The sequence below is a fragment of the Phyllobates terribilis genome, unplaced genomic scaffold, assembly GCF_046119375.1.
Source record: "Phyllobates terribilis strain yellow unplaced genomic scaffold, ASM4611937v1 Scaffold_9__5_contigs__length_417890890, whole genome shotgun sequence".
Classification (NCBI taxonomy): Eukaryota; Metazoa; Chordata; class Amphibia; order Anura; family Dendrobatidae; genus Phyllobates; species Phyllobates terribilis.
Window position 1 is genome coordinate 174,757,511 of NW_027362769.1, and position 25,777 is coordinate 174,783,287.

At 42.1% G+C, this 25,777-nt stretch overlaps 1 protein-coding gene across 2 annotated transcripts in view; it reads right to left on the reverse strand.

The window, feature by feature from the left end:
• Window positions 1–25,777, reverse strand: part of LOC141161911 (probable hydrolase PNKD) — an 86,167-nt gene that overhangs the window by 26,242 nt on the left and 34,148 nt on the right. For both annotated transcript variants that reach the window (XM_073647422.1, XM_073647423.1), the window contains exons 3-4: window positions 18,939–19,051; window positions 4,778–4,836 (exon numbers count right to left, since the gene is read on the reverse strand). In XM_073647422.1, the coding sequence (XP_073503523.1) occupies window positions 4,778–4,836; window positions 18,939–19,051 (172 nt within the window). The remainder of the gene's footprint in view (window positions 1–4,777; window positions 4,837–18,938; window positions 19,052–25,777) is intronic.

The following is a 25,777-nucleotide window of genomic DNA, read 5'->3' on the forward strand; positions in this document are numbered from 1 at the left end:
TGCAACCAGCGCAGGGAACACGGTAGTGTGTTATCCCTTCAACGTCACTAAACCGTAACGTCACTACACAGCACAACTCGCTAGCGCCCTCTTAGCCTCAGGTCAGTCAAGGAACTGCACCTAGGATAAGCGGTCGCCAGGGAGACTGTCCTGTAACCTACTGGGTATCGGGGCCCTCTGTAGTGAGGGCGGTATATATATCTTCCTTGGCCGCGCCAGGAATATATATATCTGAACCTCCGACCGTCACTACCAGCCTTCCCCAATCCCCAGTTGGTATGCTGCCACCAGTCCCTATTTTAGATATACGCCCAGTCCGTGAATGGGCCTATATCGGGTCAGGAACCAACCCTGGGTAGCGTTTTTGGCTTGAGCCGAGCTCACACGGACGTGCGTTCGTTATGCAGAATAAAAGGCAGGCCCACAATTACTTGAGGTAATTGATTATAATAATACACTAGATACACGATATACAACTAAATATACACAGGTATAAGGTCAGGCTAAACTATACAACAATGGAATACAACACACAGAATCACCACAGCATATCAGTTACCGGTTTCTTGATTTTCTTGTGACGCAGGGAGAGGATTCTGCGGTCGCAGGCACGGTTCTTTGTTACAGGCTGAGGCCTACCCCCGCATGGTCAAACTGCTCCTCCCCTTGGTGGCCTCAGCTGGTGCTCAGATGTTCAGCACACCACTCTTGGGTCAAAAACTGACTTGTCTCTTGTCTGTCCTGCTATCTTACCTGCCCCGTCCCGCCCACTGCTGGTGAGGTCAGCTGGCTCAGTCTCCACCCTCAGGTCTAACTTCGATCAGAAGCCCAAATTCTATGGAACCCAATAACTTCTTCTGGGATGGTCTCATGATACCCCCAGGGGTTCCCATGGATTCGGGCCGCCGTAACCGACCTTTTGATATCAATTATGATACCATACGGTCCTCAGGAATGGCTCCGCGCTATATCTTGGCTTCCAGAGCACGTACAAACGTCTACCGCGGAGGCTTGTGTGCGCAATGGCTCCGGGACGCCGTGATATTTTTTTATTGGCCCATCCCACGCAACATGCGTGTACTATTCATGTTTCTATATCTTATGCCTCCATGCTTGTGACAGACAAAGAAACTAGTCCTATGGGACAAATGGTCAGGTACAGATAGACGAAGCACCCCCCCCTGCTGGCTGTGTTTCCTCTCGAAGTCTTTGAAGCTCCTAGCATTCAAGTGTTAAGTAGGCTTCTTATCTTACAGGAGCCTGGATGGGGGGAAACTATCTAGTTGACGTTTTAACAGAAGGTCCCAAGGGTGGGGGCTGCTGAAGTGTGGCCATCCCTGGATATGATTTATCATTACCAAGATGGCGGCTACAGGTTCATCACAATTTAGTAGAAAGAAGAATACGTATTCCTTAAAGGCGACATTTCAATATTCGGAGGATCAGCTATTGTTCCCCGTTATCAAGTTGCATTTCTCAAGGAGATGAGTAATAAAAATCTAATAGTTTCCTTCTCCCCATTGATCCCTATGGTATCATAACGCTGCTGTATGATTACAGAGTGCTGATACTATGTTGCCTGGCCCTTTAAATCTGGCCAATTTTAATCTCATGTTGTGTAAACGCTTCATTTTTGGAAACCTACGTAATTCCAGTGTAAAGTGTTACATGCGCCGGGAAATAATTACTGGATTTCCCCTACATTTATGGTATCAGAGGCAGCAAATGAAGCGGATCGACAGGTCTTTCCGGTTCCAGAAATCGTCACAAGCAAAACATCACGAACGGGAAGAATCATAAAGCGCCAAAATAAGTGAGATTTATTGTAACGAAGATATCCTGTGCGCTCGCTGCTCACGGATACATGATTCATGGTTCATCACTACAGAATTCCTTCAAGGATTCGAGGTCAGTAGGAGGAGGCACAAGGACGAGGTTCAGAATAATCGCTGGGAGCACAGATCCTTCTGCGCGTCACCACGTGGCTCAAATATTCACTACGCATGGGATAATGTACTATATGGCGCATATAGGAATACCATTCCCAGCTGTGTGGTGCCTCCTGGGCACAGTGCCAGCCCATAGCAATGCAAGATCATGCATTAACCCCTTTATTACCAAGCAAATATTCCCATTTGTTTTTTCCTCCCCTTCTTCTAAGAGCCATACTCTGTTATTTTTCCACAATCATTCCCATATGAGGGCTCATTTTTTGAGGGACGAGTTGTCGTTTTTAATGAACCAATTAACTTTACCACATAATGAACTGAAATAAACAGAAATTGCAAATAGAGGAAAAAAAAAATTGCAATTCTGCCATTTTTTGTTTGGTTTTAGTTTTTATAGCGATCACTGGAGGGTATAAATGATCTGGCGATAGGATTCTCCATCTCAGCACAATTACGGCAATACCAAACTTGTACAGTGTCTTTTTGTTTAAATTTTTTTTGTTTAGATTTTAGTATTGGAAAAAATTTCAGAATTTTGTAAAAAAAAGAAAAAAATATATGGTTTGTGTCGTAATTTTCTGAGACCCCTGTTTTTTTCATTATCGCATTAATGGAGCTGTGTGAATGTTTTTTGCATGCAGGGCTGTAGTTTTTTTTTTAAAGGTAGAATTTTTTTTTTGTATAGTAAACGTGACAATTTGATTGTTTTTTATTCCATTTTATGGATGTGAGATGACAAGAGAACACCAATTGAAACATCTTCATTTTTTTCCTTTTACAGTGTTTACTGTACCCATTTTTTTATTTTATATTTTAATGGATACTATCTCAGATGTGGGTTATACCAATATGCTTATTTTTTATTTCTTAAATTCTTTAATTTTCTGATGGGGAATAAGAGGACAATTCAAAGTTTCATACTTCATTTATTTTTATTTTAAAAACAAGGTTATTTTATTTATTTATTTTTTTAAATTGTTTTTAGCCCCCTAATGGACATGAACCTACAATCATTTGATCGATTGTATCATATAATGCAATACTCCAAAATTGCAGCATATAGTACAAATGAGGTGGCTGGGGTTCATGGGAGTACAAAGATGACGGCGATGGGGGACTCAAGTACTCCCACGGCTGACATGATACTGATTGCATCTGAGCTTGCACAGCAATCAATACCATTTTAACGCCGCTGTCAAAAGTGATTAAACAGCAGTGGTCAGATCAAGCTCCGCTCGCTGCTGGTAGAGGCAGGTGTTGGCTGGATAACGCAGGAGACACTCACTGTGCATGGAACAGGCTCAACTCTTAAGCCTGCTCCACATCTCCACACCTGACGCAAGACCTACTGGGTGTAAAAAGGAACAGTTATCCTCTCCTTGTCAGATATTAACGCAAAGTAGGAAAACCACCAAACCGCTAATAACTATAATGCTCCCCCCTCCATAATCAATACTGCCGCGGTCTGCCTATGAAGGGTGCCCTAGTGCTGCCTTAGGCCGGTTTCACATGTCCGTATATTTCTGGTACCGGAGATATCCGTGTCCCGTGTATGTTACACGTGTGGCAACCGCATGCCGCATCAGGATCACACGTACCGGCGCTTGGGAGTCAGCGCTGTTCCCAAGCACTGGGTGCTGAACGTTGCCCTCATCATGGTTCCCTGCTGGCGCTGCGATTAGAACCAGCAGGGACAATGATGAGGGTAGAAGTGTCTGCTCCCGCCATGTCCCTGTGTAAAAATAAGAATAAAATAATAAAATCCATATACTCAACTGTCCTAATTGTCCCCAGCTGTAATCCATGCGACCGATCAGCAGAGGAGCCGGGAAGAATGAGCAGCTCCAGCGAGCGGGCCCCGGAGCTGAGCTCAGGAGCAGTGTGCTGTCACTCACTGAGCGTAGCTCCGGGGCCCGCTCGAGTAGGTCATTCTCCCCGGCTCCTCGGCGTCAGCGGTCAGAAGATTACAGAGAGGGACCTCTCCGGACAGGTGAGTATAAGGATTTTATTATTTTATTCTAATTTTTACACGTGGACACTGCAGGAGCAGACACTACTACCCTCATCATTGTCCCTGCAGGTGCTGATCGCCGACAGAGAACCATGAGGGCAGTGTTCAGCACCCGGCGCTTGGGAACAGCGTGAACTGTACCACTGATTCCCAGGAGCCGGTACGTGCCACACTGATGACACACGGATGTCATCTGTGTGTGTTCAGTGTGAGACACTTTTGCGGACCGTACATTGTGTAAAAAAAACGGACATATCAGCATGTGGAGCACATGGACACACGGTCCGTGGAAACACACTGACATGTGCGCAGATTTGAATAGGTCTATGAGTGTCAGTGTTTCCGGTACGTGTGGAAACTGACACCACTTGTACTGGAAACACTGGCATGTGAAAAAACCCTTATGCAACATCATGGCTGCTGCTAATCACCTCTAGGGGGAGCTCACTGCATACAGTTACTAATAGGACCAGCTCCCCCTAGTGGCACCTGTATTTAGCTGAGTATTCATATTCTCTATTGTACCGAGGCCAAAGTGTCAAGGAGGCCCCAATTCCCCCTGCCACGTAAGATGACACGAGTATTATAAATGAAAATCCACATTGGGGTCCAGGAACTTCAAAGTAATGGAGGAGGGTGCACAAGAAATGAAGTAATGCACAAGAAATGACTGCCCCGTCAAAATTGAAAAAAAAAAAAAAAAAAAAGGATTTCCTAAGTTGAAATTCACATTGCATCTAAAGTAGCTCCAGAACACTTAAAACCCTGAGAATTGTATAACAACTTTGCAGGTTTACAGGATTTGCATGATTCGTACCAGTGTTTATGCGTACACAAGATGGCCTCCAGTATCGCGCCCTCTCGGTCCAAGTAGTTCTGTAAAAAAAAACAAAATGATGATCAGGACTTCTACATTATTAATGAAAGTAGTACATTACTACCCTAAGTTTGGCACTAAAGCGGCCATGTCATGTTCATGCTAGAAAATATACAAAACTACTAAAACCTGCCCCTCTAAAAAACTAAAAATGTAACTAATCAATATGAAACGAGTCAACAAAACTTAGCATAAATCAATAGTACAAGTAAATATGCAATAAATCTCTGATAAATCGGCTTCTTTCTCCACTTATGAGCTGTTTTTTCCCTGCCTTCTCAACTCATCATTCATTCTTAAAATTAGGTAAAATCTATCCTGTAAAAGAAAAAGATTGCCAAATTCACTGAGCGATCAGATTACAGCTGCCTACTTTAGTTTAGGGAGAAGTGAGGATAAAGGAGTAGAGTAAGAGCGAGGCAGAAAGACTGACAGATCATACGGCTGCTTTATCGTGCAACTTTGCTGGATTCATGGCTACACTGCTTATTACTGCAGTAATTTGTCCTCTATGTATTACATAACACAGACATGAGGGATTCCTGCTTCTCTGTCTCAGTATATGGGAGACCTCATAGCACCTTGTCTCCATTCACTAGCTCAGAGACAACTGAAAAGTAGAGATAGAGCCTGCAGAGGGGAAAACTAGTGAAAATGCCAGATACAAATCATACAAATGGCCACAGATCATTTTATTCCTCATGTATACATACAGGAAAGCTAAAATGACAGTTACAAGGTCTTGGTTGATTTTGGAGCTTTAAAAAGAGAAAGGGGGAAGATAACACTGTTAATGAGAAGATTTGCCATTTAGGAGGGTTGGGTGACACCCATCACCTAAATACTCAAGAAACCAATATGCAAAGGGGAAAAATAAGTATTTGATACATTGCAGATTTTGCAAGTTTTCCCACCTACAAAGAATGGAGAAGTCTGTAATTTTTATCGTATACACTTCACCTGTGAGAAAGTCTAAAAAATCCCGAAAAATCACATTGTATGATTTTTAAATAATTAAATTGCATTTTACTGCATGAAATAAGTATCTGATCACCACCGACCAACCAACAAGAATTAAGGCTCTCACAGACCTGTTAGTTTTTTTTTTTAAGAAGCCCTCCTACTCTGCACTCATTACCTGTATTAATTGCATCTGTTTGAACTAATTACCTGTATAAAAAGACACCTGTCCACACACTCAATCACACTCCAACCTCTCCACCATGGCCAAGACCAAAGAGCTGTCTTAGGACATCAGGGACAAAATTGTAGACCTGCACAAGGCTGGGATGGCCTACAGGACAATAGGCAAGCAGCTTGGTGAATAGGCAAGAACTGTTGGCACAATTATTAGAAAATGGAGGTCTGGGGCTCCATGCAAGATCTCGCCTTAATGGGGTAAGGATGATTCTGAGAAAGGTCAGGAATCAGCCCAGAACTACAAGAAAGGACCTACTCAATGACCTGAAGAGAGCCGAGACCACAGTCTCGAACATTACCGTTAGTAACACGCTACGCTATCATGGATTAAAATCCAGCAAGGAATGCAAGGTCCCCCTGCTCACGCCAGCACATGTCCAGGCCCGTTTGAAGTTCACCAATGACCATCTGGATGATCCAGAGGCGGCACGGGAAAAGGTCATGTGGTCAGATGAGACCAAAATAGAACTTTTTGGTGTCAACTCCACGCACCATGTTTGGAGGAAGAAGAAGGATGAGTACAACCCCAAGAACACTGTCCCAACCGTGAAGCATGATGGGGGAAACATCATACTTTGGAGATGCTTTTTTGCAAAGGGGAAAGGACGACTGTTTGAGGGGTACAAGGTGGTAGTTGTGGCGAGGGTCTGCTGCTGTGCTCCCACACCCTGACTCCCCACAAAGAGAATATAGTGTCCCATCTGTCGTGTGGTCTGGGTGTAGTGCATCACACTCACTTTTGTAGCTTCTGCTGGCTCCACGGTCCCGAATTTGGACGTCACCACACAGTCAAGGACAGACTATTTTCATTTGTAACAGTCCAAGTTTACTTAACACTTGCACAGTCTTAATAGCAGATCAGTACAGCACATGTTCTGTTGTTCATCCTGAGCTCTCCCTGCATTCTGTCATCTCAGACTCTACAATGCCTTTCGATACATCTTTCATGCCTCCTGTCCGGCTCCCTTAGGGAGGTGAAAAAGCCATCCGATTCCATGCCAGATTCTGGCCATAGGCCCTGGATTTGCTGGGATTTACCAGTGAACAAAGTGGCAGCCGTCTGCATGCTTTATGTCCTCTCCTTCAGTGTGCTTCTCGTACTTCTCAGGCTCCTGGTCCAATCTGCTTCTCCTCAGATCTCTCCTCTCCAGCACTCACTTAAATGTTGCAACTATCACTACTGAACCCCATCTCCAACTAACTTTACCAGGAAGTACTCCTCCTATTTATCATTTCACCCCCCCCCCTCCCAACTGGGAAAATCCCTGGACCTAATAACTACACATTACTTACCTTACTTCTTACACTGCAGTGCCCCTACTGCATTTCTTAATCCCCAACTAACCTTATTTTATTCCTATTCTTTCTCTATTTAAGATGGAAAACACATTTTTATAATTTAAAAGTACAGTACATAAAAAACATCATTATTAAAGTTCGGTCAATACTCACATAATATACTTAATGTTTTGTTAGGAAGGGATGAAGAGCATACACACCCTTAAAACTGCACCGTATTGAAGGGTGGATGGATGGAGTCATGTATCGCAAGATTTTGGCCAACAACCTCCTTCCCTCAGTAAGAGCATTGAAGATGGGTTGTGGCTGGGACTTCCAGCAAGACAATGACCTGAAACACACAGCCAGGGCAACTAACGAGTGGCTCTATAAGAAGCATCTCAAGGTCCTGGAGTGGCCTAGCCTGTCTCCAGACCTGAACCCAATAGAAAATCTTTGGAGGAAGTTGAAACTCAATGTTGCCCAGTGAGAGCCCCGAAACCTGAAAGATCTGGAGAAGATCTGTATGGAGGAGGGGGCCAAAATCCCTGCTGCAGTGTGTGCAAACCGGGTCAAGAACTACAGGAAATGTCTGACCTCTGTAATTGTAACAAAGGTTTCTGCACCAAATATTAAGTTCTGTTTTTGTATTGTATCAAATAATTAATTAGCATTTTACTGCATGAAATAATTATGTAAAAATCATACAATGTGATTTTCTGGATTTTATTTTTAGATTTTGTCTCTCACAGGTGAAGTGACCTACGATAAAAATTACAGACCTCTCTATTCTTTGTAGGTGGGAAAACGTGCAAAATCGGCAGTGTATCAAATACCATATTTTGCGGATTATAAGATGCACCCCAAATTTTGAGGTGCAAAATAGGAAAATACGTTTTTGTTTTTTTTGTTAAATAAAATGGTGCACCTTATAATCCCCTTTACCTGGGGGGCAGCGGTGGTGGAGCGGGGGCCACACATACCGGAGATTGGTGGCGGAGGCAGGAGTCGGGCGATGCTGTGGCCCCGTCCTCAGAAGAAGTGACGCTGATTCAAGGCGGTGGTGGCGGCAGCAGCAATGTTGCGTCTCCCGTGATCTCAATCTGCGCATGCTCCGACGGCCATTTTCCCGAAGCACAGCGCAATGCCATGTACAGGATAGGGAACATAGAAGTCGGCGGTGAGCCAAGACTGAGGACGGGGCCCGCAGCATCGCCCCGCTACTGCCGCAGCTGCCACCAACCTTGCGTATCTGGGATCCCGATTAGACGCCACCCCCCCAGGTAAAATACCGTAAGTTCGCATTATAAGACGCACCCCCCTTTTTCTTCCCAAATTTGGGGTAAAAAAAAAAGTGTGTCTTATAATACGCAAAATATACTTATTTTCCGCACTGTAAGCAGAATCGGGTGAATAGGCAGAAGGAATAACAGAAGAGGGCTCCTTAAGGACGTCATCATATTTTGGCCTCATTTTTCAAGATGACCTTGAACATAAACCATACTTGCTCAATTTGATTGACAGATTGAACACAGCCCTTTAATAATGTCCCCACCCCGATTCCTCAGACATCCAGTGTGGAGGAGCACATCTATGGCCCTGGTGTTTCTTTCATCGCTGCCTCCTGTCTGGTGCTCCATTCATCTCGGCAGCCTTTTATGTGCTGCTCGGTGGCGGGCCTCTTCCTGCAGGAGATGTCCGAGGCTTTGTGTTTATACTGATTAAGATTCTGGGAGAGGAGGCCGCGTCTCCCCGTCCAAGAATAACAGCAGAGCCGGGGTGTCACTCAACTGCTCCGAGATCACAGCACAGGAACAGGTTACTTCCAATAAAATGAAAAAAGAAAAATCACAACTTCCTTCTTCCCGGCAGGAGACAATACCCAGATAATTGTATCCAGGATGATACATTTCATCGACTCCTATTATCACGAGCCGCAATAATACATTGCGTGGTGACAGATGCGGCACATGATTATTACTGCGTCTTTATGGGGTTCCGAACCGCGGCAGATGGTTCCAAAGTAAATCCGCAAGACAATAGTAACCAACACTTTTATAAAAGGTTCAAAGAATTCCTAAACATAATCTATTATTGCTATTTTTAACTATGTAGCAGAGCGAACTATTACCTGGCAATTGAAGAATTACCGTATCTTAAGGCGATATCGGTTTCGTATCTTATATGAAGGACTGTAGGTTAAAACATGAGACTGTAGAAAAAAAATCGGTTCATTGACATATTCCGTGTGTCGCAGCAGACGGAGGGGCCACAGATCGCTGACCCAACATCTTTAAAGGCATATATGAGACTGTCGAGTTCGGGTCAGGAGATCCGCGGCTGCTCCGTTCATCGAAGTCCCTACTTGAATTGTGAATGTTGGAAGTGTAATTGCAACCTAGATGCCATTTCCTACAAATGTTTAATTAAAGAGAGAAACCTGATAGAATTGGTCAATGTGAGTATAATCACCTTATTGTACACATTATATTCCATCACAGAAAAGCTGCCCACCTAAGAACTGCTGGATGAAGGGATCATCATATAAAGATATACGGAGGGGGAAGAGCCGAAGCTCAAAATAGATGATCCATCGCAAATGGCGTAATAATGGCGTAATAAATAATATAAATTTTATTAACAAAGATACAAATGGGGGTGAAGATCCATACATAGAGAACACACAATATTTAAAATGGCGCGCACGATGAAGAAGAAGCCTCCAAAGCAGACATAGTGGGCATAATATTTATGACCACGTAAAATAACATAACATTAGTATGACGAATATCTAATATATGAATGTTACTTCTGGAGGCCTAGTAATACGTGTGAATCAACCATAATCAATCACAAGAGGAGAATAGCCCCTATATCAGAGTTACCTGAGATGCTGTACACATATGCGCCAACCCCGACGCGCGTTTCGGCAATCAGCCTTTGACAAAGGCTGATTGCCGAAACGCGCATCGGGGTTGACGCGTACGTGTACAGCATCTCAGGTAACTCTGATATAGGGGCTATTCTCCTCTTGTGATTGATTATGGTTGATTCACACGTATTACTAGGCCTCCAGAAGTAACATTCATATATTAGATATTCGTCATACTAATGTTATGTTATTTTACGTGGTCATAAATATTATGCCCACTATGTCTGCTTTGGAGGCTTCTTCTTCATCGTGCGCGCCATTTTAAATATTGTGTGTTCTCTATGTATGTATCTTCGCCCCCATTTGTATCTTTGTTAATAAAATTTATATTATTTATTACACCATTTGCGATGGATCATCTATTTTGAGCTTCGGCTCTTCCCCCTCCGTAAATGTTTAATTAGTCAAGTACTAAATTACTGCACCCTGCACATTTAGAGACCCCTTCCACCATTCTGCTTAATCCTTAGGTCTCAAATGTCGAATGGACAAAATGTAACCTCTGTGAATCTAAGTTTCCGAAAGATAAATCAGCATCGGCAGCCACTTATCTAACTGCATGAAAACATCAACTATTCTAAATAAATGTATAAATAAATAAAAGTAAATCTTATCCGCTTTTCTTCAAGATCAAATGATTCACTGTTCTTCCTAATAAGAAGAAAAGTGTGAGATTGCAATTTAACATACATATACATATATATATATATATATATATATATAGTACAGATCAAAAGTTTGGACACACCTTCTCATTTAAATATTTTTCGGTATTTTCATGCCTATGAAAATTGTACATTCACACTGAAGGCATCAAAACTATGAATTAACACATGTGGAATTATATACTTAACAAAAAAGTGTGAAACAACTGAAAATATGTCTTATATTCTAGGTTCTTCAAAGTAGCCACCTTTTGCTTTGATGACTGCTTTGCACACTCTTGGCATTCTCTTGATGAGCTTCAAGAGGTAGTCACCGGAAATGGTTTTCACTTCACAGGTGTGCCCTGTCAGGTTTAATGAGTGGGATTTCTTGCCTTATAAATGGGGTTGGGACCATCAGTTGTGTTGTGCAGAAGTCAGGTGGATACACAGCTGATAGTCCTACTGAATAGACTGTTAGAATTTGTATTATGGCAAGAAAAAAGAAGCCAAGTAAAGAAAAACGAGTGGCCATCATTACTTTAAGTAATGAAGGTCAGTCAGTCCGAAAAATTGGGCAAACTTTGAAAGTGTCCCCAAGTGCAGCTGTAAAAACCATCAAGCGCTACAAAGAAACTGGCTCACATGAGGACCGCCCCAGGAAAGGAAGACCAAGAGTCACCTCTGCTTCTGAGGATAAGTTTATCTGAGTCACCAGCCTCAGAAATCGCAGGTTAACAGCAGCTCAGATTAGAGACCAGGTCAATACCACACAGAGTTCTAGCAGTAGTCACATCTCTACAACAATTGTTAAGAGGAGACTTTGTGCAGAAGACCTTCATGGTAAAATAGCTGCTAGGAAACCACTGCTAAGGACAGGCAACAAGCAGAAGAGACTTGTTTGGGCTAAAGAACACAAGGAATGGACAATAGACCAGTGGAAATCTGTGCTTTGGTCTGATGAGTTCAAATTTGAGATCTTTGGTTCCAACCACCGTGTCTTTGTGCGACGCAGAAAAGGTGAGCGGATGGACTCTACATGCCTGGTTCCCACCGTGAAGCATGGAGGAGGAGGTGTGATGGTGTGGGGGGTGCTTTGCTGGTGACACTGTTGGGGATTTATTCAAAATTGAAGGCATACTGAACCAGCATGGCTACCACAGCATCTTGCAGCGGCATGCTATTCCATCCAGTTTGCGCTTAGTTGGACCATCATTTATTTTTCAACAGGACAATGACCCCAATCACTCCTCCAGGCTGTGTAAGGGCTATTTAACCAAGAAGGAGAGTGATGGGGGGCTACGCCAGATGACCTGGCCTCCACAGTCACCAGACCTGAACCCAATCGAGATGGTTTGGGGTGAGCTGGACCGCAGAGTGAAAGCAAAAGGGCCAACAAGTGCTAAGCATCTCTGGGAACTCCTTCAAGATTGTTGGAAGACCATTTCCGGTGACTACCTCTTGAAGCTCATCAAGAGAATGCCAAGAGTGTGCAAAGCAGTCATCAAAGCAAAAGGGGGCTACTTTGAAGAACCTAGAATATAAGACATATTTTCAGCTCTTTCACACTTTTTTGTTAAGTATATAATTCCACATGTGTTAATTCATAGTTTTGATGCCTTCAGTGTGAATGTACAATTTTCATAGTCATGAAAATACAGAAAAATCTTTAAATGAGAAGGTGTGTCCAAACTTTTGGTCTGTACTGATATATATATATATATATATATATGTTAAACTGGAATCTCACAGGTTCTTCTTATTAGGAAGGACAATGAGTCATTTGATCTTGAAGAAAAGCGGATAAGAATTGCTTAATCCTTATTCTGAGCAATTTAAACAAAGAATTCTGGGAAATCATTACAGAACGGCTAAAAAAGACTATTAATGGCATCAAGTATCATCCAGTGTAATCTGTGTTCCTGCATTATAGATAGATTCTTGCCAATTTCCTTCCAGAAAGGTTCTCAAGCGCCTTTTATAAAGTCAGAAATAAACCCAAAATGCACGAACCTCAACATCTGCTACAAAGCATTAATGAGGTGGAAAGAAAATGGAGGTAAAAGCCATTAACGATACAGTGAGTTAATCTAACGTTTCTTCTATTATGTAGTATATATACATACACACACACACACACATCAATTACACAAGTACATATTACTATAATCCTGTCCCTTTGTCCAAGAATATAACTACTATAATACTGCCCCCTGTGTACAAGAATATAACTACTATAATACTGCTCCTATGTACAAGAATATAACTACTATAATACTGCCCCCTATGTACAAGAATATAACTACTATAATACTGCCCCCTATGTACAAGAATATAACTACTATAATACTGCTCCTATATACAAGAATATAACTACTATAATACTGCCCCTATGTACAAGAATATAACTACTATAATACTGTCCCTATGTACAAGAATATAACTACTATAATACTGTCCCTATGTACAAGAATATAACTACTATAATACTGTCCCTATGTACAAGAATATAACTACTATAATACTGTCCCTATGTACAAGAATATAACTACTATAATACTGCCCCCTATGTACAAGAATATAACTACTATAATACTGCTCTTATATACAAGAATATAACTACTATAATACTGCCCCTATGTACAAGAATATAACTACTATAATACTGTCCCTATGTACAAGAATATAACTACTATAATACTGCCCCCTATGTACAAGAATATAACTACTATAATACTGCTCTTATATACAAGAACATAACTACTATAATACTGCTCCTATGTACAAGAATATAACTACTATAATACTGCCCCTATGTACAAGAATATAACTACTATAATACTGCCCCCTATGTACAAGAATATAACTACTATAATACTGCCCCTATGTACAAGAATATAACTACTATAATACTGCCCCTATGTACAAGAATATAACTACTATAATACTGCCCCCTATGTACAAGAATATAACTACTATAATACTGCCCCCTATGTACAAGAACATAACTACTATAATACTGCTCCTATGTACAAGAATATAACTACTATAATACTGCCCCTATGTACAAGAATATAACTACTATAATACTGCCCCCTATGTACAAGAATATAACTACTATAATACTGCCCCTATGTACAAGAATATAACTACTATAATACTGCTCCTATGTACAAGAATATAACTACTATAATACTGCTCCCTATGTACAAGAATATAACTACTATAATACTGCTCCTATGTACAAGAATATAACTACTATAATACTGCTCCCTATGTACAAGAATATAACTACTATAATACTGCTCCTATGTACAAGAATATAACTACTATAATACTGCCTCCTATGTATAAGAATATAACTACTATAATACTGCCTCCTATGTACAAGAATATAACTACTATAATACTGCCCCTATGTACAAGAATATAACTACTATAATACTGCTCCTATATACAAGAATATAACTACTATAATACTGCTCCCTATGTACAAGAATATAACTACTATAATACTGCTTCTATGTACAAGAATATAACTACTATAATACTGCTCCTATGTACAAGAATATAACTACTATAATACTGCCCCTATGTATAAGAATATAACTACTATAATACTGCCCCCTATGTACAAGAATATAACTACTATAATACTGCTCCTATGTACAAGAATATAACTACTATAATACTGCTCCTATATACAAGAATATAACTACTATAATACTGCTCCTATGTATAAGAATATAACTACTATAATACTGCTCCTATGTACAAGAATATAACTACTATAATACTGCTCCCTATGTACAAGAATATAACTACTATAATACTGCTTCTATGTACAAGAATATAACTACTATAATACTGCCCCCTATGTACAAGAATATAACTACTATAATACTGGCCCTATGTACAAGAATATAACTACTATAATACTGGCCCTATGTACAAGAATATAACTACTATAATACTGCTCCTATGTACAAGAATATAACTACTATAATACTGCCCCCTATGTACAAGAATATAACTACTATAATACTGCTTCTATGTACAAGAATATAACTACTATAATACTGCTCCTATGTACAAGAATATAACTACTATAATACTGCTCCTATGTACAAGAATATAACTACTATAATACTACTCCTATGTATAAGAATATAACTACTATAATACTGCCCCCTGTGTACAAGAATATAACTACTATAATACTGCTCCTATGTACAAGAATATAACTACTATAATACAGCCCCCTATGTACAAGAATATAACTACTATAATACTGCTTCTATGTACAAGAATATAACTACTATAATACTGCTCCTATGTACAAGAATATAACTACTATAATACTGCTCCTATGTACAAGAATATAACTACTATAATACTGCTCCTATGTATAAGAATATAACTACTATAATACTGCCCCCTATGTACAAGAATATAACTACTATAATACTGCTCCTATGTACAAGAATATAACTACTATAATACTGCCCCATGTGCAAGAATATAACTACTATAATACTGCTCCTATATACAAGAATATAACTACTATAATACTGCTCCTATGTATAAGAATATAACTACTATAATACTGCTCCTATGTACAAGAATATAACTACTATAATACTGCTCCCTATGTACAAGAATATAACTACTATAATACTGCACCCTATGTACAAGAATATAACTACTATAATACTGCCCCTATGTATAAGAATATAACTACTATAATACTGCCCCCTATGTACAAGAATATAACTACTATAATACTGCCCCCTATGTACAAGAATATAACTACTATAATACTGCTCCTATGTACAAGAATATAACTACTATAATACTGCTCCTATGTATAAGAATATAACTACTATAATACTGCCCCCTATGTACAAGAATATAACTACTATAATACTGCTCCTATGTACAAGAATATAACTACTATAATACTGCTCCTATGTACAAGAATATAACTACTATAATACAGCCCCCTATGTACAAGAATATAACTACTATAATACTGCCCCATGTGCAAGAATATAACTACTATAATACTGCTCCTATATACAAGAATATAACTACTATAATACTGCTCCTATGTATAAGAATATAACTACTATAATACTGCTCCTATGTACAAGAATATAACTACTATAATACTGCTCCCTATGTACAAGAATATAACTACTATAATACTGCTCCCTATGTACAAGAATATAACTACTATAATACTGCCCCCTATGTACAAGAATATAACTACTATAATACTGCCCCTATGTATAAGAATATAACTACTATAATACTGCCCCCTATGTACAAGAATATAACTACTATAATACTGCTCCTATGTACAAGAATATAACTACTATAATACTGCCTCCTATGTATAAGAATATAACTACTATAATACTGCCTCCTATGTACAAGAATATAACTACTATAATACTGCCCCTATGTACAAGAATATAACTACTATAATACTGCTCCTATATACAAGAATATAACTACTATAATACTGCTCCCTATGTACAAGAATATAACTACTATAATACTGCTCCTATGTATAAGAATATAACTACTATAATACTGCCCCCTATGTATAAGAATATAACTACTATAATACTGCCCCCTATGTACAAGAATATAACTACTATAATACTGCTCCTATGTACAAGAATATAACTACTATAATACTGCCTCCTATGTATAAGAATATAACTACTATAATACTGCCTCCTATGTACAAGAATATAACTACTATAATACTGCCCCTATGTACAAGAATATAACTACTATAATACTGCTCCTATATACAAGAATATAACTACTATAATACTGCTCCCTATGTACAAGAATATAACTACTATAATACTGCTCCTATGTATAAGAATATAACTACTATAATACTGCCCCCTATGTACAAGAATATAACTACTATAATACTGCTCCTATGTACAAGAATATAACTACTATAATACTGCCCCCTATGTACAAGAATATAACTACTATAATACTGCCCCTATGTACAAGAATATAACTGCTATAATACTGCCCCTACGTACAAGAATATAACTACTATAATACTGCCCCTACATACAAGAATATAACTACTGTAATACTGCCCCTATATACAAGAATATAACTACTATAATACAGCCCCCTATGTACAAGAATATAACTACTATAATACTGCCCCCTATGTACAAGAATATAACTACTATAATACTGCCCCTATGTACAAGAATATAACTACTATAATACTGCCCCTATGTACAAGAATATAACTACTATAATACTGCTCCTATATACAAGAATATAACTACTATAATACTGCCCCTATATACAAGAATATAACTACTATAATACTGCTCCTATATACAAGAATATGACTACTATAATACTGCTCCTATATACAAGAATATAACTACTATAATACTGCCCCCTATGTACAAGAATATAACTACTATAATACTGTCCCTATGTACAAGAATATAACTACTATAATACTGCCCCTATGTACAAGAATATAACTACTATAATACTGCCCCTATGTACAAGAATATAACTACTATAATACTGCTCCTATATACAAGAATATAACTACTATAATACTGCCCCTATATACAAGAATATAACTACTATAATACTGCTCCTATATACAAGAATATAACTACTATAATACTGCGCCTATGTACAAGAATATAACTACTATAATACTGCCTTCTATGTACAAGAATATAACTGCGATAATTCTGCATTCTACATATGATCTGAATACATTGTCTAATCTAAAACTGCTTCCTTTTAAGTACTAAAAAAACAACAGGAAACATTCAGTAACACATTTTGACCTTCACTTAAACAAGGTTACCACATGTTGTCATTGTCACAGTGATTGCAGAGATTATACAGTGTCATATATAATAATCCATACTATCATTTGTACAATATGGATTAAATCAATCTTTTTCTGCACTAAAAAGGGGTTAAAGCAATTTACTGAAACAATGCAGATTCTTTCAATCCTCTACTGAAAACAAAGCTGCTCACTTTCCCTTTTTGTTACCCGGCGTGTGATTTTCCAAGCACTGAGCTTTGAACTCCATTGTTTTCCAAGCCCCTAAAGACTGGAATTGAACTGATATTAGTGAGAAATCCCTGTCTGGAGCCAACCCAAACTCCTCTTCTGGGTGCGCACACTGCCTGTAACCTCCGCACCTCGATCAGAGACCGGGCAGAGAGCAGTGCAGGTCGGCCAGATGAACATGATTGATATTAATCCCCTGGTATCTAAACATATCACATATATTCAACAGAATTGAAGGGTTGGTGATATCCGAAAAATATACATAATGTCACAAAACTTGTGTCGCCCGTTCTGTATGGACTTTAGTTATGTAATTTTCTCCATTCAAAGCTGGCTTTAAAATTCTACTGGTCGATCTTGGAAACAGACAGCAGGCAAGCGCTACTGTTGTCAGACATGTGATCGAACAGATTAGCTGTAACTAATGATGTTGCAGATCAACACTTATACAAGGGATTGGGATTTAAGCTGCAGAATGGCCACTACACAATGTACAGAGCAGTTCTGTTTATTCCGGGCGCTGCAGGACCTGCCAACAGCTGTGGGTCACCTGGTATCCGATTCCCACCAATTTTATAATGATTAACTAAAGTAAAGATTGTTCATCAATACCTTAGTCATGGACAACCCCTTTAACTGTGGAATTTCTGCCTCTGACAACGACAACTCTACTCTTGTACTGCATCTTGAATGCTGCTATTGGGGCAGCTTTTCATTTAGGTACCCACAAGTACAAAATCAAACGGCAAGGAAAATGCAGTGAAAAGGGACTGCAGGTACTAAGATACAATTAATATATACTGTTAATTAAAACAAAACAATACCTCTCTATTTTAACCTTTGAATGAACAAACCGGATCCGAACTACACAGTATAGCTTTATACAACCCAATGTACAGGAATGTAAACCAGACTTCTCACATACACAAGTTTTCATCACAAACCTACCTGTACAGCGATGGGGTCTGATGGGTCCACAGCCACTGCCAGGTTAGATGTAGTGTCAATGACCAGGTAGCTGTAGTTATCCGACAATACAGGGATGGGCACCACTTTAACACCTTAAGGACAAATAAAGTAAAGGAATGTTGTTCACAAAAGATAGATAACTGAGCTTGCTTTATTTATACTTTGACTGTAGATTAGGAACGGCCATGGGGACGGTGAACGTGCCCTTATTTACAAACGGTGCTTCAATTTTCAAAATGTAAATAGATGTTCATAACAGAGATAGATGCAAATAGATGTTCTTGACACAATATTTACTCAAGCTGTCAAATATTTAGATGAAATACATAACAAGTTTGTTTTTATTGAATGTCAAGAAAAGAACTTCTTCTAAGTGCAAAACATTGAAACAGGAGATGGCCACCAAGCCAGAGGGTCCCTCGTGGGACAAATGACAAGATGTCACTCCTTCTCAAACCTGGGTAATATCTGCGTTTTCATTGCTTATCTAGTAAAGAGAACACCAGGAGGCACTATGGGAGAAAGACAAGACGGCAGCAGCGTGATAATCTAGGTAATGTTCTGCTGAGAACCCTTGGGACATGCACCATCTATCTAAATTAATACCTCCTTCAGGCAGCGGCTACTTCAGTAGGATAATGATCAATCAGGAATTATTTCAAGGTGAGGATTTGTCTCCAAATTGACGCAGTTCAATTATTTGAGGCAGGGGCGGACATATCATTGGTGCAACCACACAGGGGCCCAAGAGGTAAGGGGATCCATTTAAACCTCCAAAACAGATTGTATTTTGCATTATGATGAGGTATTGGATTGCAAAGGGCCTATATACTGTTCTTGCACAGGGGCCTTTTCTGTCTGTGTCCGCCAGTGATCTGAGGAACTTGCCATAAAAAAGTCAGAACCATGAAGGCTGCACAAAGCAACTTCCAGAATCGAATGGATTTGCTCCCTGGAGTTAGCCTCGGCAATACATTCTAGGCTTGGCGTAGTAAGAAAGGGGAGATAGGCATAGAAACAAAGTGATGGGACCCCAAGGATCTTACACATATCCTCTTGGACCCTGTACTCTGAAAAACCCTTGAGAACAAATGGCAACAAAAATAATCAGATGAAAAATGTAAGACAAAAAAAAAATCTAAAAATTGTTATGTCAAAATGCTCAGGGAAGGAGAAGAGCTGTGTGTGCCCCAAAAAGAGTGAAAGTAAAGTGTGATTTGGGCACCTTGAGGGCTTATAACTCATGGGCACCAGCTCTACATCTCGCCTCATGGTTTCCATCCAGTAACTACTCTAAATATTTTCTTATCACTAAATATTTGGTATGAAATGTTTAGGAGGACGGCGCCTCTGATGAGGGCTGATACGGAGGGGAATTGGATGTTTCACCCCCAGCAATTCGCCCCCGGGTACATTTTGCCCCCAGGATGTTTTGCCCCCGCACATTTCACCCCAGCACATATCTCCCCCAGTTTGCCCCGGTCTGGGGGCGAAAAGTGCGGAGGCGAAATGTGCGGGGGCGAATCTTCCTGGGGGCGAAAAGATAGGGGCGAAATGTACCTGGGGGCAAACTGCTGGGGGCAAAACTTCCTATAACCGATATGGAGAGAACAGTCAAGTACCCCGTAACCGTGAATGCCTGAAGGCCCCATATATAGACTGTCGTCAACTGAATCCACCAATAATGGCCGGATAGGCCTATAGTCTAACGTGTTTGAGGGCCTCCCTTCTTTCCCTGTTAGATTATGTTAGGGGAGAGGAGCATCGAGCATGTCTGCGATAAGCCGCCAGAGGAGGAATCAGACAGCGGCTGTCTGATAGAAAACACACGAGGCTCGGCTGACCCGAGCGCGCCATTGTCTGGACGAGGCGGGAGAAAGAGCTGCGGCTGAACAATCACCAGCCATCTATTGTGTTTGGGGGCTTAGGTCTGCAATGTGGCCACCTCAGAAACGACGGGTTCTCCGCCTACAGACTGTCCAGGGATCGCTGCTCAGATGATTAATCATTAACCTCAATAACAGTCAGCAGTGTGTGACACAGAACTGCAGAAATCACCGCCACCCACAGGGAGATACATTTTACAGTTAATTTCGCAACTTATTGTGACTCTGCATTTTTCAATTCTTGCTCTGCTTGTAACAATTAATTAAAAGATGTTGTCTGTAAATAGCTGTAGAATTAATGTCGCTATATAAGGGAGTAAAATAAATAAAAAAGGACAATTCTAGAGAGTGAATGTGAAACTTCTCAGAAATGGGTTGTCCGAGAGCATGGCTACATTCTATGGGCTGTCACAGATAATAAGAATAATTTTTATTTTTATAGCGCCAACATATTCCGCAGCACTTTACAATTTTAGGCAGTGTGCCCACTATGCGTTTTTTCAGCAATTCTGCTGCAGAAACGCTTAAAAAACGCTTGGTAGAAGGTCTGCCATGTCCCCCAATGATAATCCGCTGTGCTGTGAACATGCTGCGGAAATTTCCGCTGCGGATTATCATTGCGGAAAAATCAGCAGCACTACTAATTATTTTGCGGAAGCGCTGCGCTTTCGCCGCCATTGACTTGCATTGGAACGCATGTAATCCGCATCACAGCATCTGTACATGCAGAATCCATGCGTTTCAATGTGCAGATGGTACCCGGGTGTGGAGGAGAGGAGACTCTCCTCCGCACCCGGGTACCATAGAACCTGTAAAAAAAGAATAAAATAAAAAATAAATATTATGGCCGCTGGAGTCCCCGTCTCCGCTTGCCGGCTGTTACAGATAACAGTAAAGGGTTGGCTTTTTATCATGTCAGACAGCGCTTTAATCCCTTAGTACATATACTTGTAACTATTTCCACACTGGGGTCCACAAGTTTAAAAGGGGCTTCAGGAGCTGTGTCTGCTCAGATGACGATTGCATAATACAGATATCTTGTGACTAACAGCAGCAAGCAGAGTTTGCTCCATTTGCTGCTGTTTGACCAATTAAATGCCACTGTCAATCTCTAACAGTGACATTTAAATGGAGCGCACACTGGCTCCGATCGGCACTTCACAATGCAATCGCTGGGTACCGATGAGTTACCATGGCAGCCACATAATCCATGATTTACACTATATACAGTAATAATACTGCAGTATATAGAACATGCGATCAAAGGATCACATTTGTTTTTTTTACTTTTTTTTTTTTTAAAGAAAAACAGACCAACACAGACACACACATCATATGTATCTATCTATATATATAACTGTCTTATCCCGTCTGTCTGTCTATCTGTCTGTCTGTCCAGGAAATCTCGCGTCGCTCATTGGTCCGGCAGCGGCCAATCAGCGCCGCGGGATTTCTGAAAAAAAGATAGCGGCCGTTAGCGGCTCATCTGCGGGACGGAGCTCAGCGGCGATTCAGCCGGGAGATGAGCGCCGCGAGGCGCTCATCTCCCGGCCGGTAGCAGCGGAAGGACCGCCGGCGTCGCTGACCTCCATGCGGAAGGGAGGACCGGCGCTGCGGGTCGGGATACTTCTGCTGCGAGCGCCCGCTCATGTCCCGGGTTCTCGCTGCGGAAGTACCCGCACAGGCAGCGCCGCTCCCCGGTCCTCACCAAGACGATTCGATGATTGGTCGGGTCCGAAGACCGCGACCAATCACTGATCTTGCCGCAAAAGTTAAACACTACTGTGCTGATTGGTCGCCGATGCTGCCCGCGACCAATCACCGATTTGGGTGCCAAATTTAAATATCCGCCGCGACCAATCACCAATCTTGGCTCCACATTTAAACACCGCTGTGCTGATTGGTCGCGGACGATATTTAAATTTGGCGCCCAAATCGGTGATTGGTCGCGGGCAGCGTCCGCGACCAATCAGCACAGTAGTGTTTAACTTTTGCGGCAAGATCACTGATCGGTCTTGGCCCGCGACCAATCACCGATTTGTGCGGCACATTTAAATAGCGGCCGCGACCAATTGGATGTCAGCGCCGCTCCCCGGTCCTCCCTTCACACCCTAGCCGCATGGATGTCAGCGGTGCTCCCCGGTCCTCCCTTCACACCCTAGCTGCATGGATGTCAGCGCCGCTCCCCAGTCCTCCCTTCACACCCTAGCCGCATGGATGTCAGCGCCGCTCCCCGGTCCTCCCTACACACCCTAGCCGCATGGATGTCAGCGGCGCTGCCTGTGCGGATACTTCTGCAGCAGAAGTATCCGGACCCGCAGAGCCGCTCCCCGGTCCTCCCTTCACACCCTAGCCGCTGATGTCCCCACAGTATCCGCATGGTGTTACAAAGGTCCGGACATTTGTGTTAAAAATCGCTGACTGGTCGCCGACGCTATTTAAATGTGGCGCCAAAATCGGTGATTGGTCGCGCCCAGCGTCGGCGACCAATCAGCGATTTTTAACACAAATGTCCGGACCTTTGTAACACCATGCGGATACTGTGGGGACATCAGCGGCTAGGGTGTGAAGGGAGGACAGGGGAGCGGCACGGCGGGTCCGGATACTTCTGCTGCGAGCGCCCGCTCATGTCCCGGGTTCTCGCAGCGGAAGTATCGGCACAGGCAGCGCCGCTGACATCCATGCGGCTAGGGTGTGAAGGGAGGACCGGGGAGCGGCGCTGCAGGTCCGGATACTTCTGCTGCGAGCGCCCGCTCATGTCCCGGGTTCTCGCAGCGGAAGTATCCGCACAGGCAGCACCGCTGACATCCATGCGGCTAGGGTGTGAAGGGAGGACCGGGGAGCGCCGCTGACATCCAATTGGTCGCAGCCGCTATTTAAATGTGCCGCACAATCGGTGATTGGTCGCGGTCTTGGCCCGCGACCAATCACTGATCTTGCCGCAAAAGTTAAACACTACTGTGACTGTGCTGATTGGTCGGGGACGCTGCCGGCGACCAATCACCGATTTGGGCGCCAAATTGAAATATCGGCTGCGACCAATCACCGATCTTGGCTCCACATTTAAACACCGCTGTACTGATTGGTCGCCGACGCTGGGCGCGACCAATCAGCACAGCGGTGTTTAAATGTGGAGCCAAGATCGGTGATTGGTCGCGGCCGATATTTCAATTTGGCGCCCAAATCGGTGATTGGTCGCGGGCAGCGCCAGCGACCAATCAGCGATTTTTAACACAAATGTCCGGACCTTAGTAACACCATGCGGCTACTGTGGGGACATCAGCGGCTAGGGTGTCAAGGGAGGACCGGGGAGTGGCGCTGCGGGTCGGGATACTTCTGCTGCGAGCAGTCGCTCATCTCCCGGCTTCTCGCAGCAGAAGTAGCCGCACAGGCAGCGGCGCTCCCCGGTCCTCACAGGCAGCGGCGCTCCCCGGTCCTCACTAATACGATTCCGCTCCCCGGTCCTCACCAATACAATTCGCTGATTGGTCGCGTGCGGAGAGCGCGACCAATCAGTGACCTTGGCGCTAAAGTTAAACACTACTGTGATGATTGGTCGCGACTGGCGTCCGCGACCAATCTGCGAGACTGGCGCCAAATTTAAACAACGCCTGCTGATCGGCCGGCGGCCTCGACCAATCAGCGATTTTGGCGCCAAATTTAAACCCCGCTCTGCTAATTGGTCTCGGTCGCCGTCCGCGACCAATCAGCCGTATTGGCGCCAAATTTAAACCCCACTCTGCTGATTAGTCGCGGTTGCCAACCGCGACTAATCAACATTATTGGCGCCAAATTGAATCCCCGCTCTGCTGATCGGTCGCGGTTGCCGGCCATGACCAATCAGCAGTATTGGGGCCAATCACCGATTTGGGCGCCACATTTAAATAACGGCCGCGACCAATCACCGATCTTGCCGCCACATTTAAACACTACTGTGATGATTGGTCGCGACTGGCGTCCGCGACCAATCAGCGAGATTGGCGCCAAATTTAAACAACGCTCTGCTGATCGACCGGCGGCCTCGACCAATCAGCGATTTTGGCACCAAATTTAAATCCCGCTCCGCTGATTGGTCTCGGTTGCCGGCCGAGATCAATCAGCAGTATTGGCGCCAAATTTAAACACCGCTCTGCTGATTGGTCATGGCCGGCAACCGCGACCAATCAGCAGTATTGGGGCCAAATTTAAACCCCGCTCTGCTGATTGGTCATGGCCGGCAACCGCGACCAATCAGCAGTATTGGGGCCAAATTTAAACCCCGCTCTGCTGATTGGTCACGGCCGGCGGTCGCGACCAATCTGCGATATAGGCGCCAAATTTTAACACCGCTTTGCTGATTGGTCGCGGTTGCCGGCCTCGAGCAATCAGCGATTTTGGCGCCAAATGTAAACACCGCTCTGCTGCTTGCGCCCGGTCGGCCGCATAGATATTCTAGAATACCCGATGCATTAGAATCGGGCCACCATCTAGTATATACATACACATACAGTTATTGTTGCATCTGTAAAATTGCAGTCTGTCAAAATATAAAATTAGCTCACCCGAACAGTATGTGCCATAAAGAAAAATAAAGTCGCCAAACACCAGTATTGAGGTTTTTCAGTCACTACTTTTCCTGCAAGGCTTTGTGCTGCCCACGATGCGTTTTTTTTTTTTTTTTTTTTTTTTTTTTTTAATATACAATAAAAAGCGATCAAAATGACATACATACTCCAAACTGGTATGAATAAAACCATCAGTTTGCCATGCAAAAAACAAGCGCTCATGCAGCTCCATCAACATAGCAACAAACATTACTGGTTTTGGAAAATAGTGACAAAACTTTTTTTTTTTTTTTAACAAATTAGTTTTTTTTAACCCCCCCCCCCCCCCCCAAAAAAAAAGTAAAAGAAAAATATAAAAATAAAGAGACAAGAACAAAAATAAAGCAAG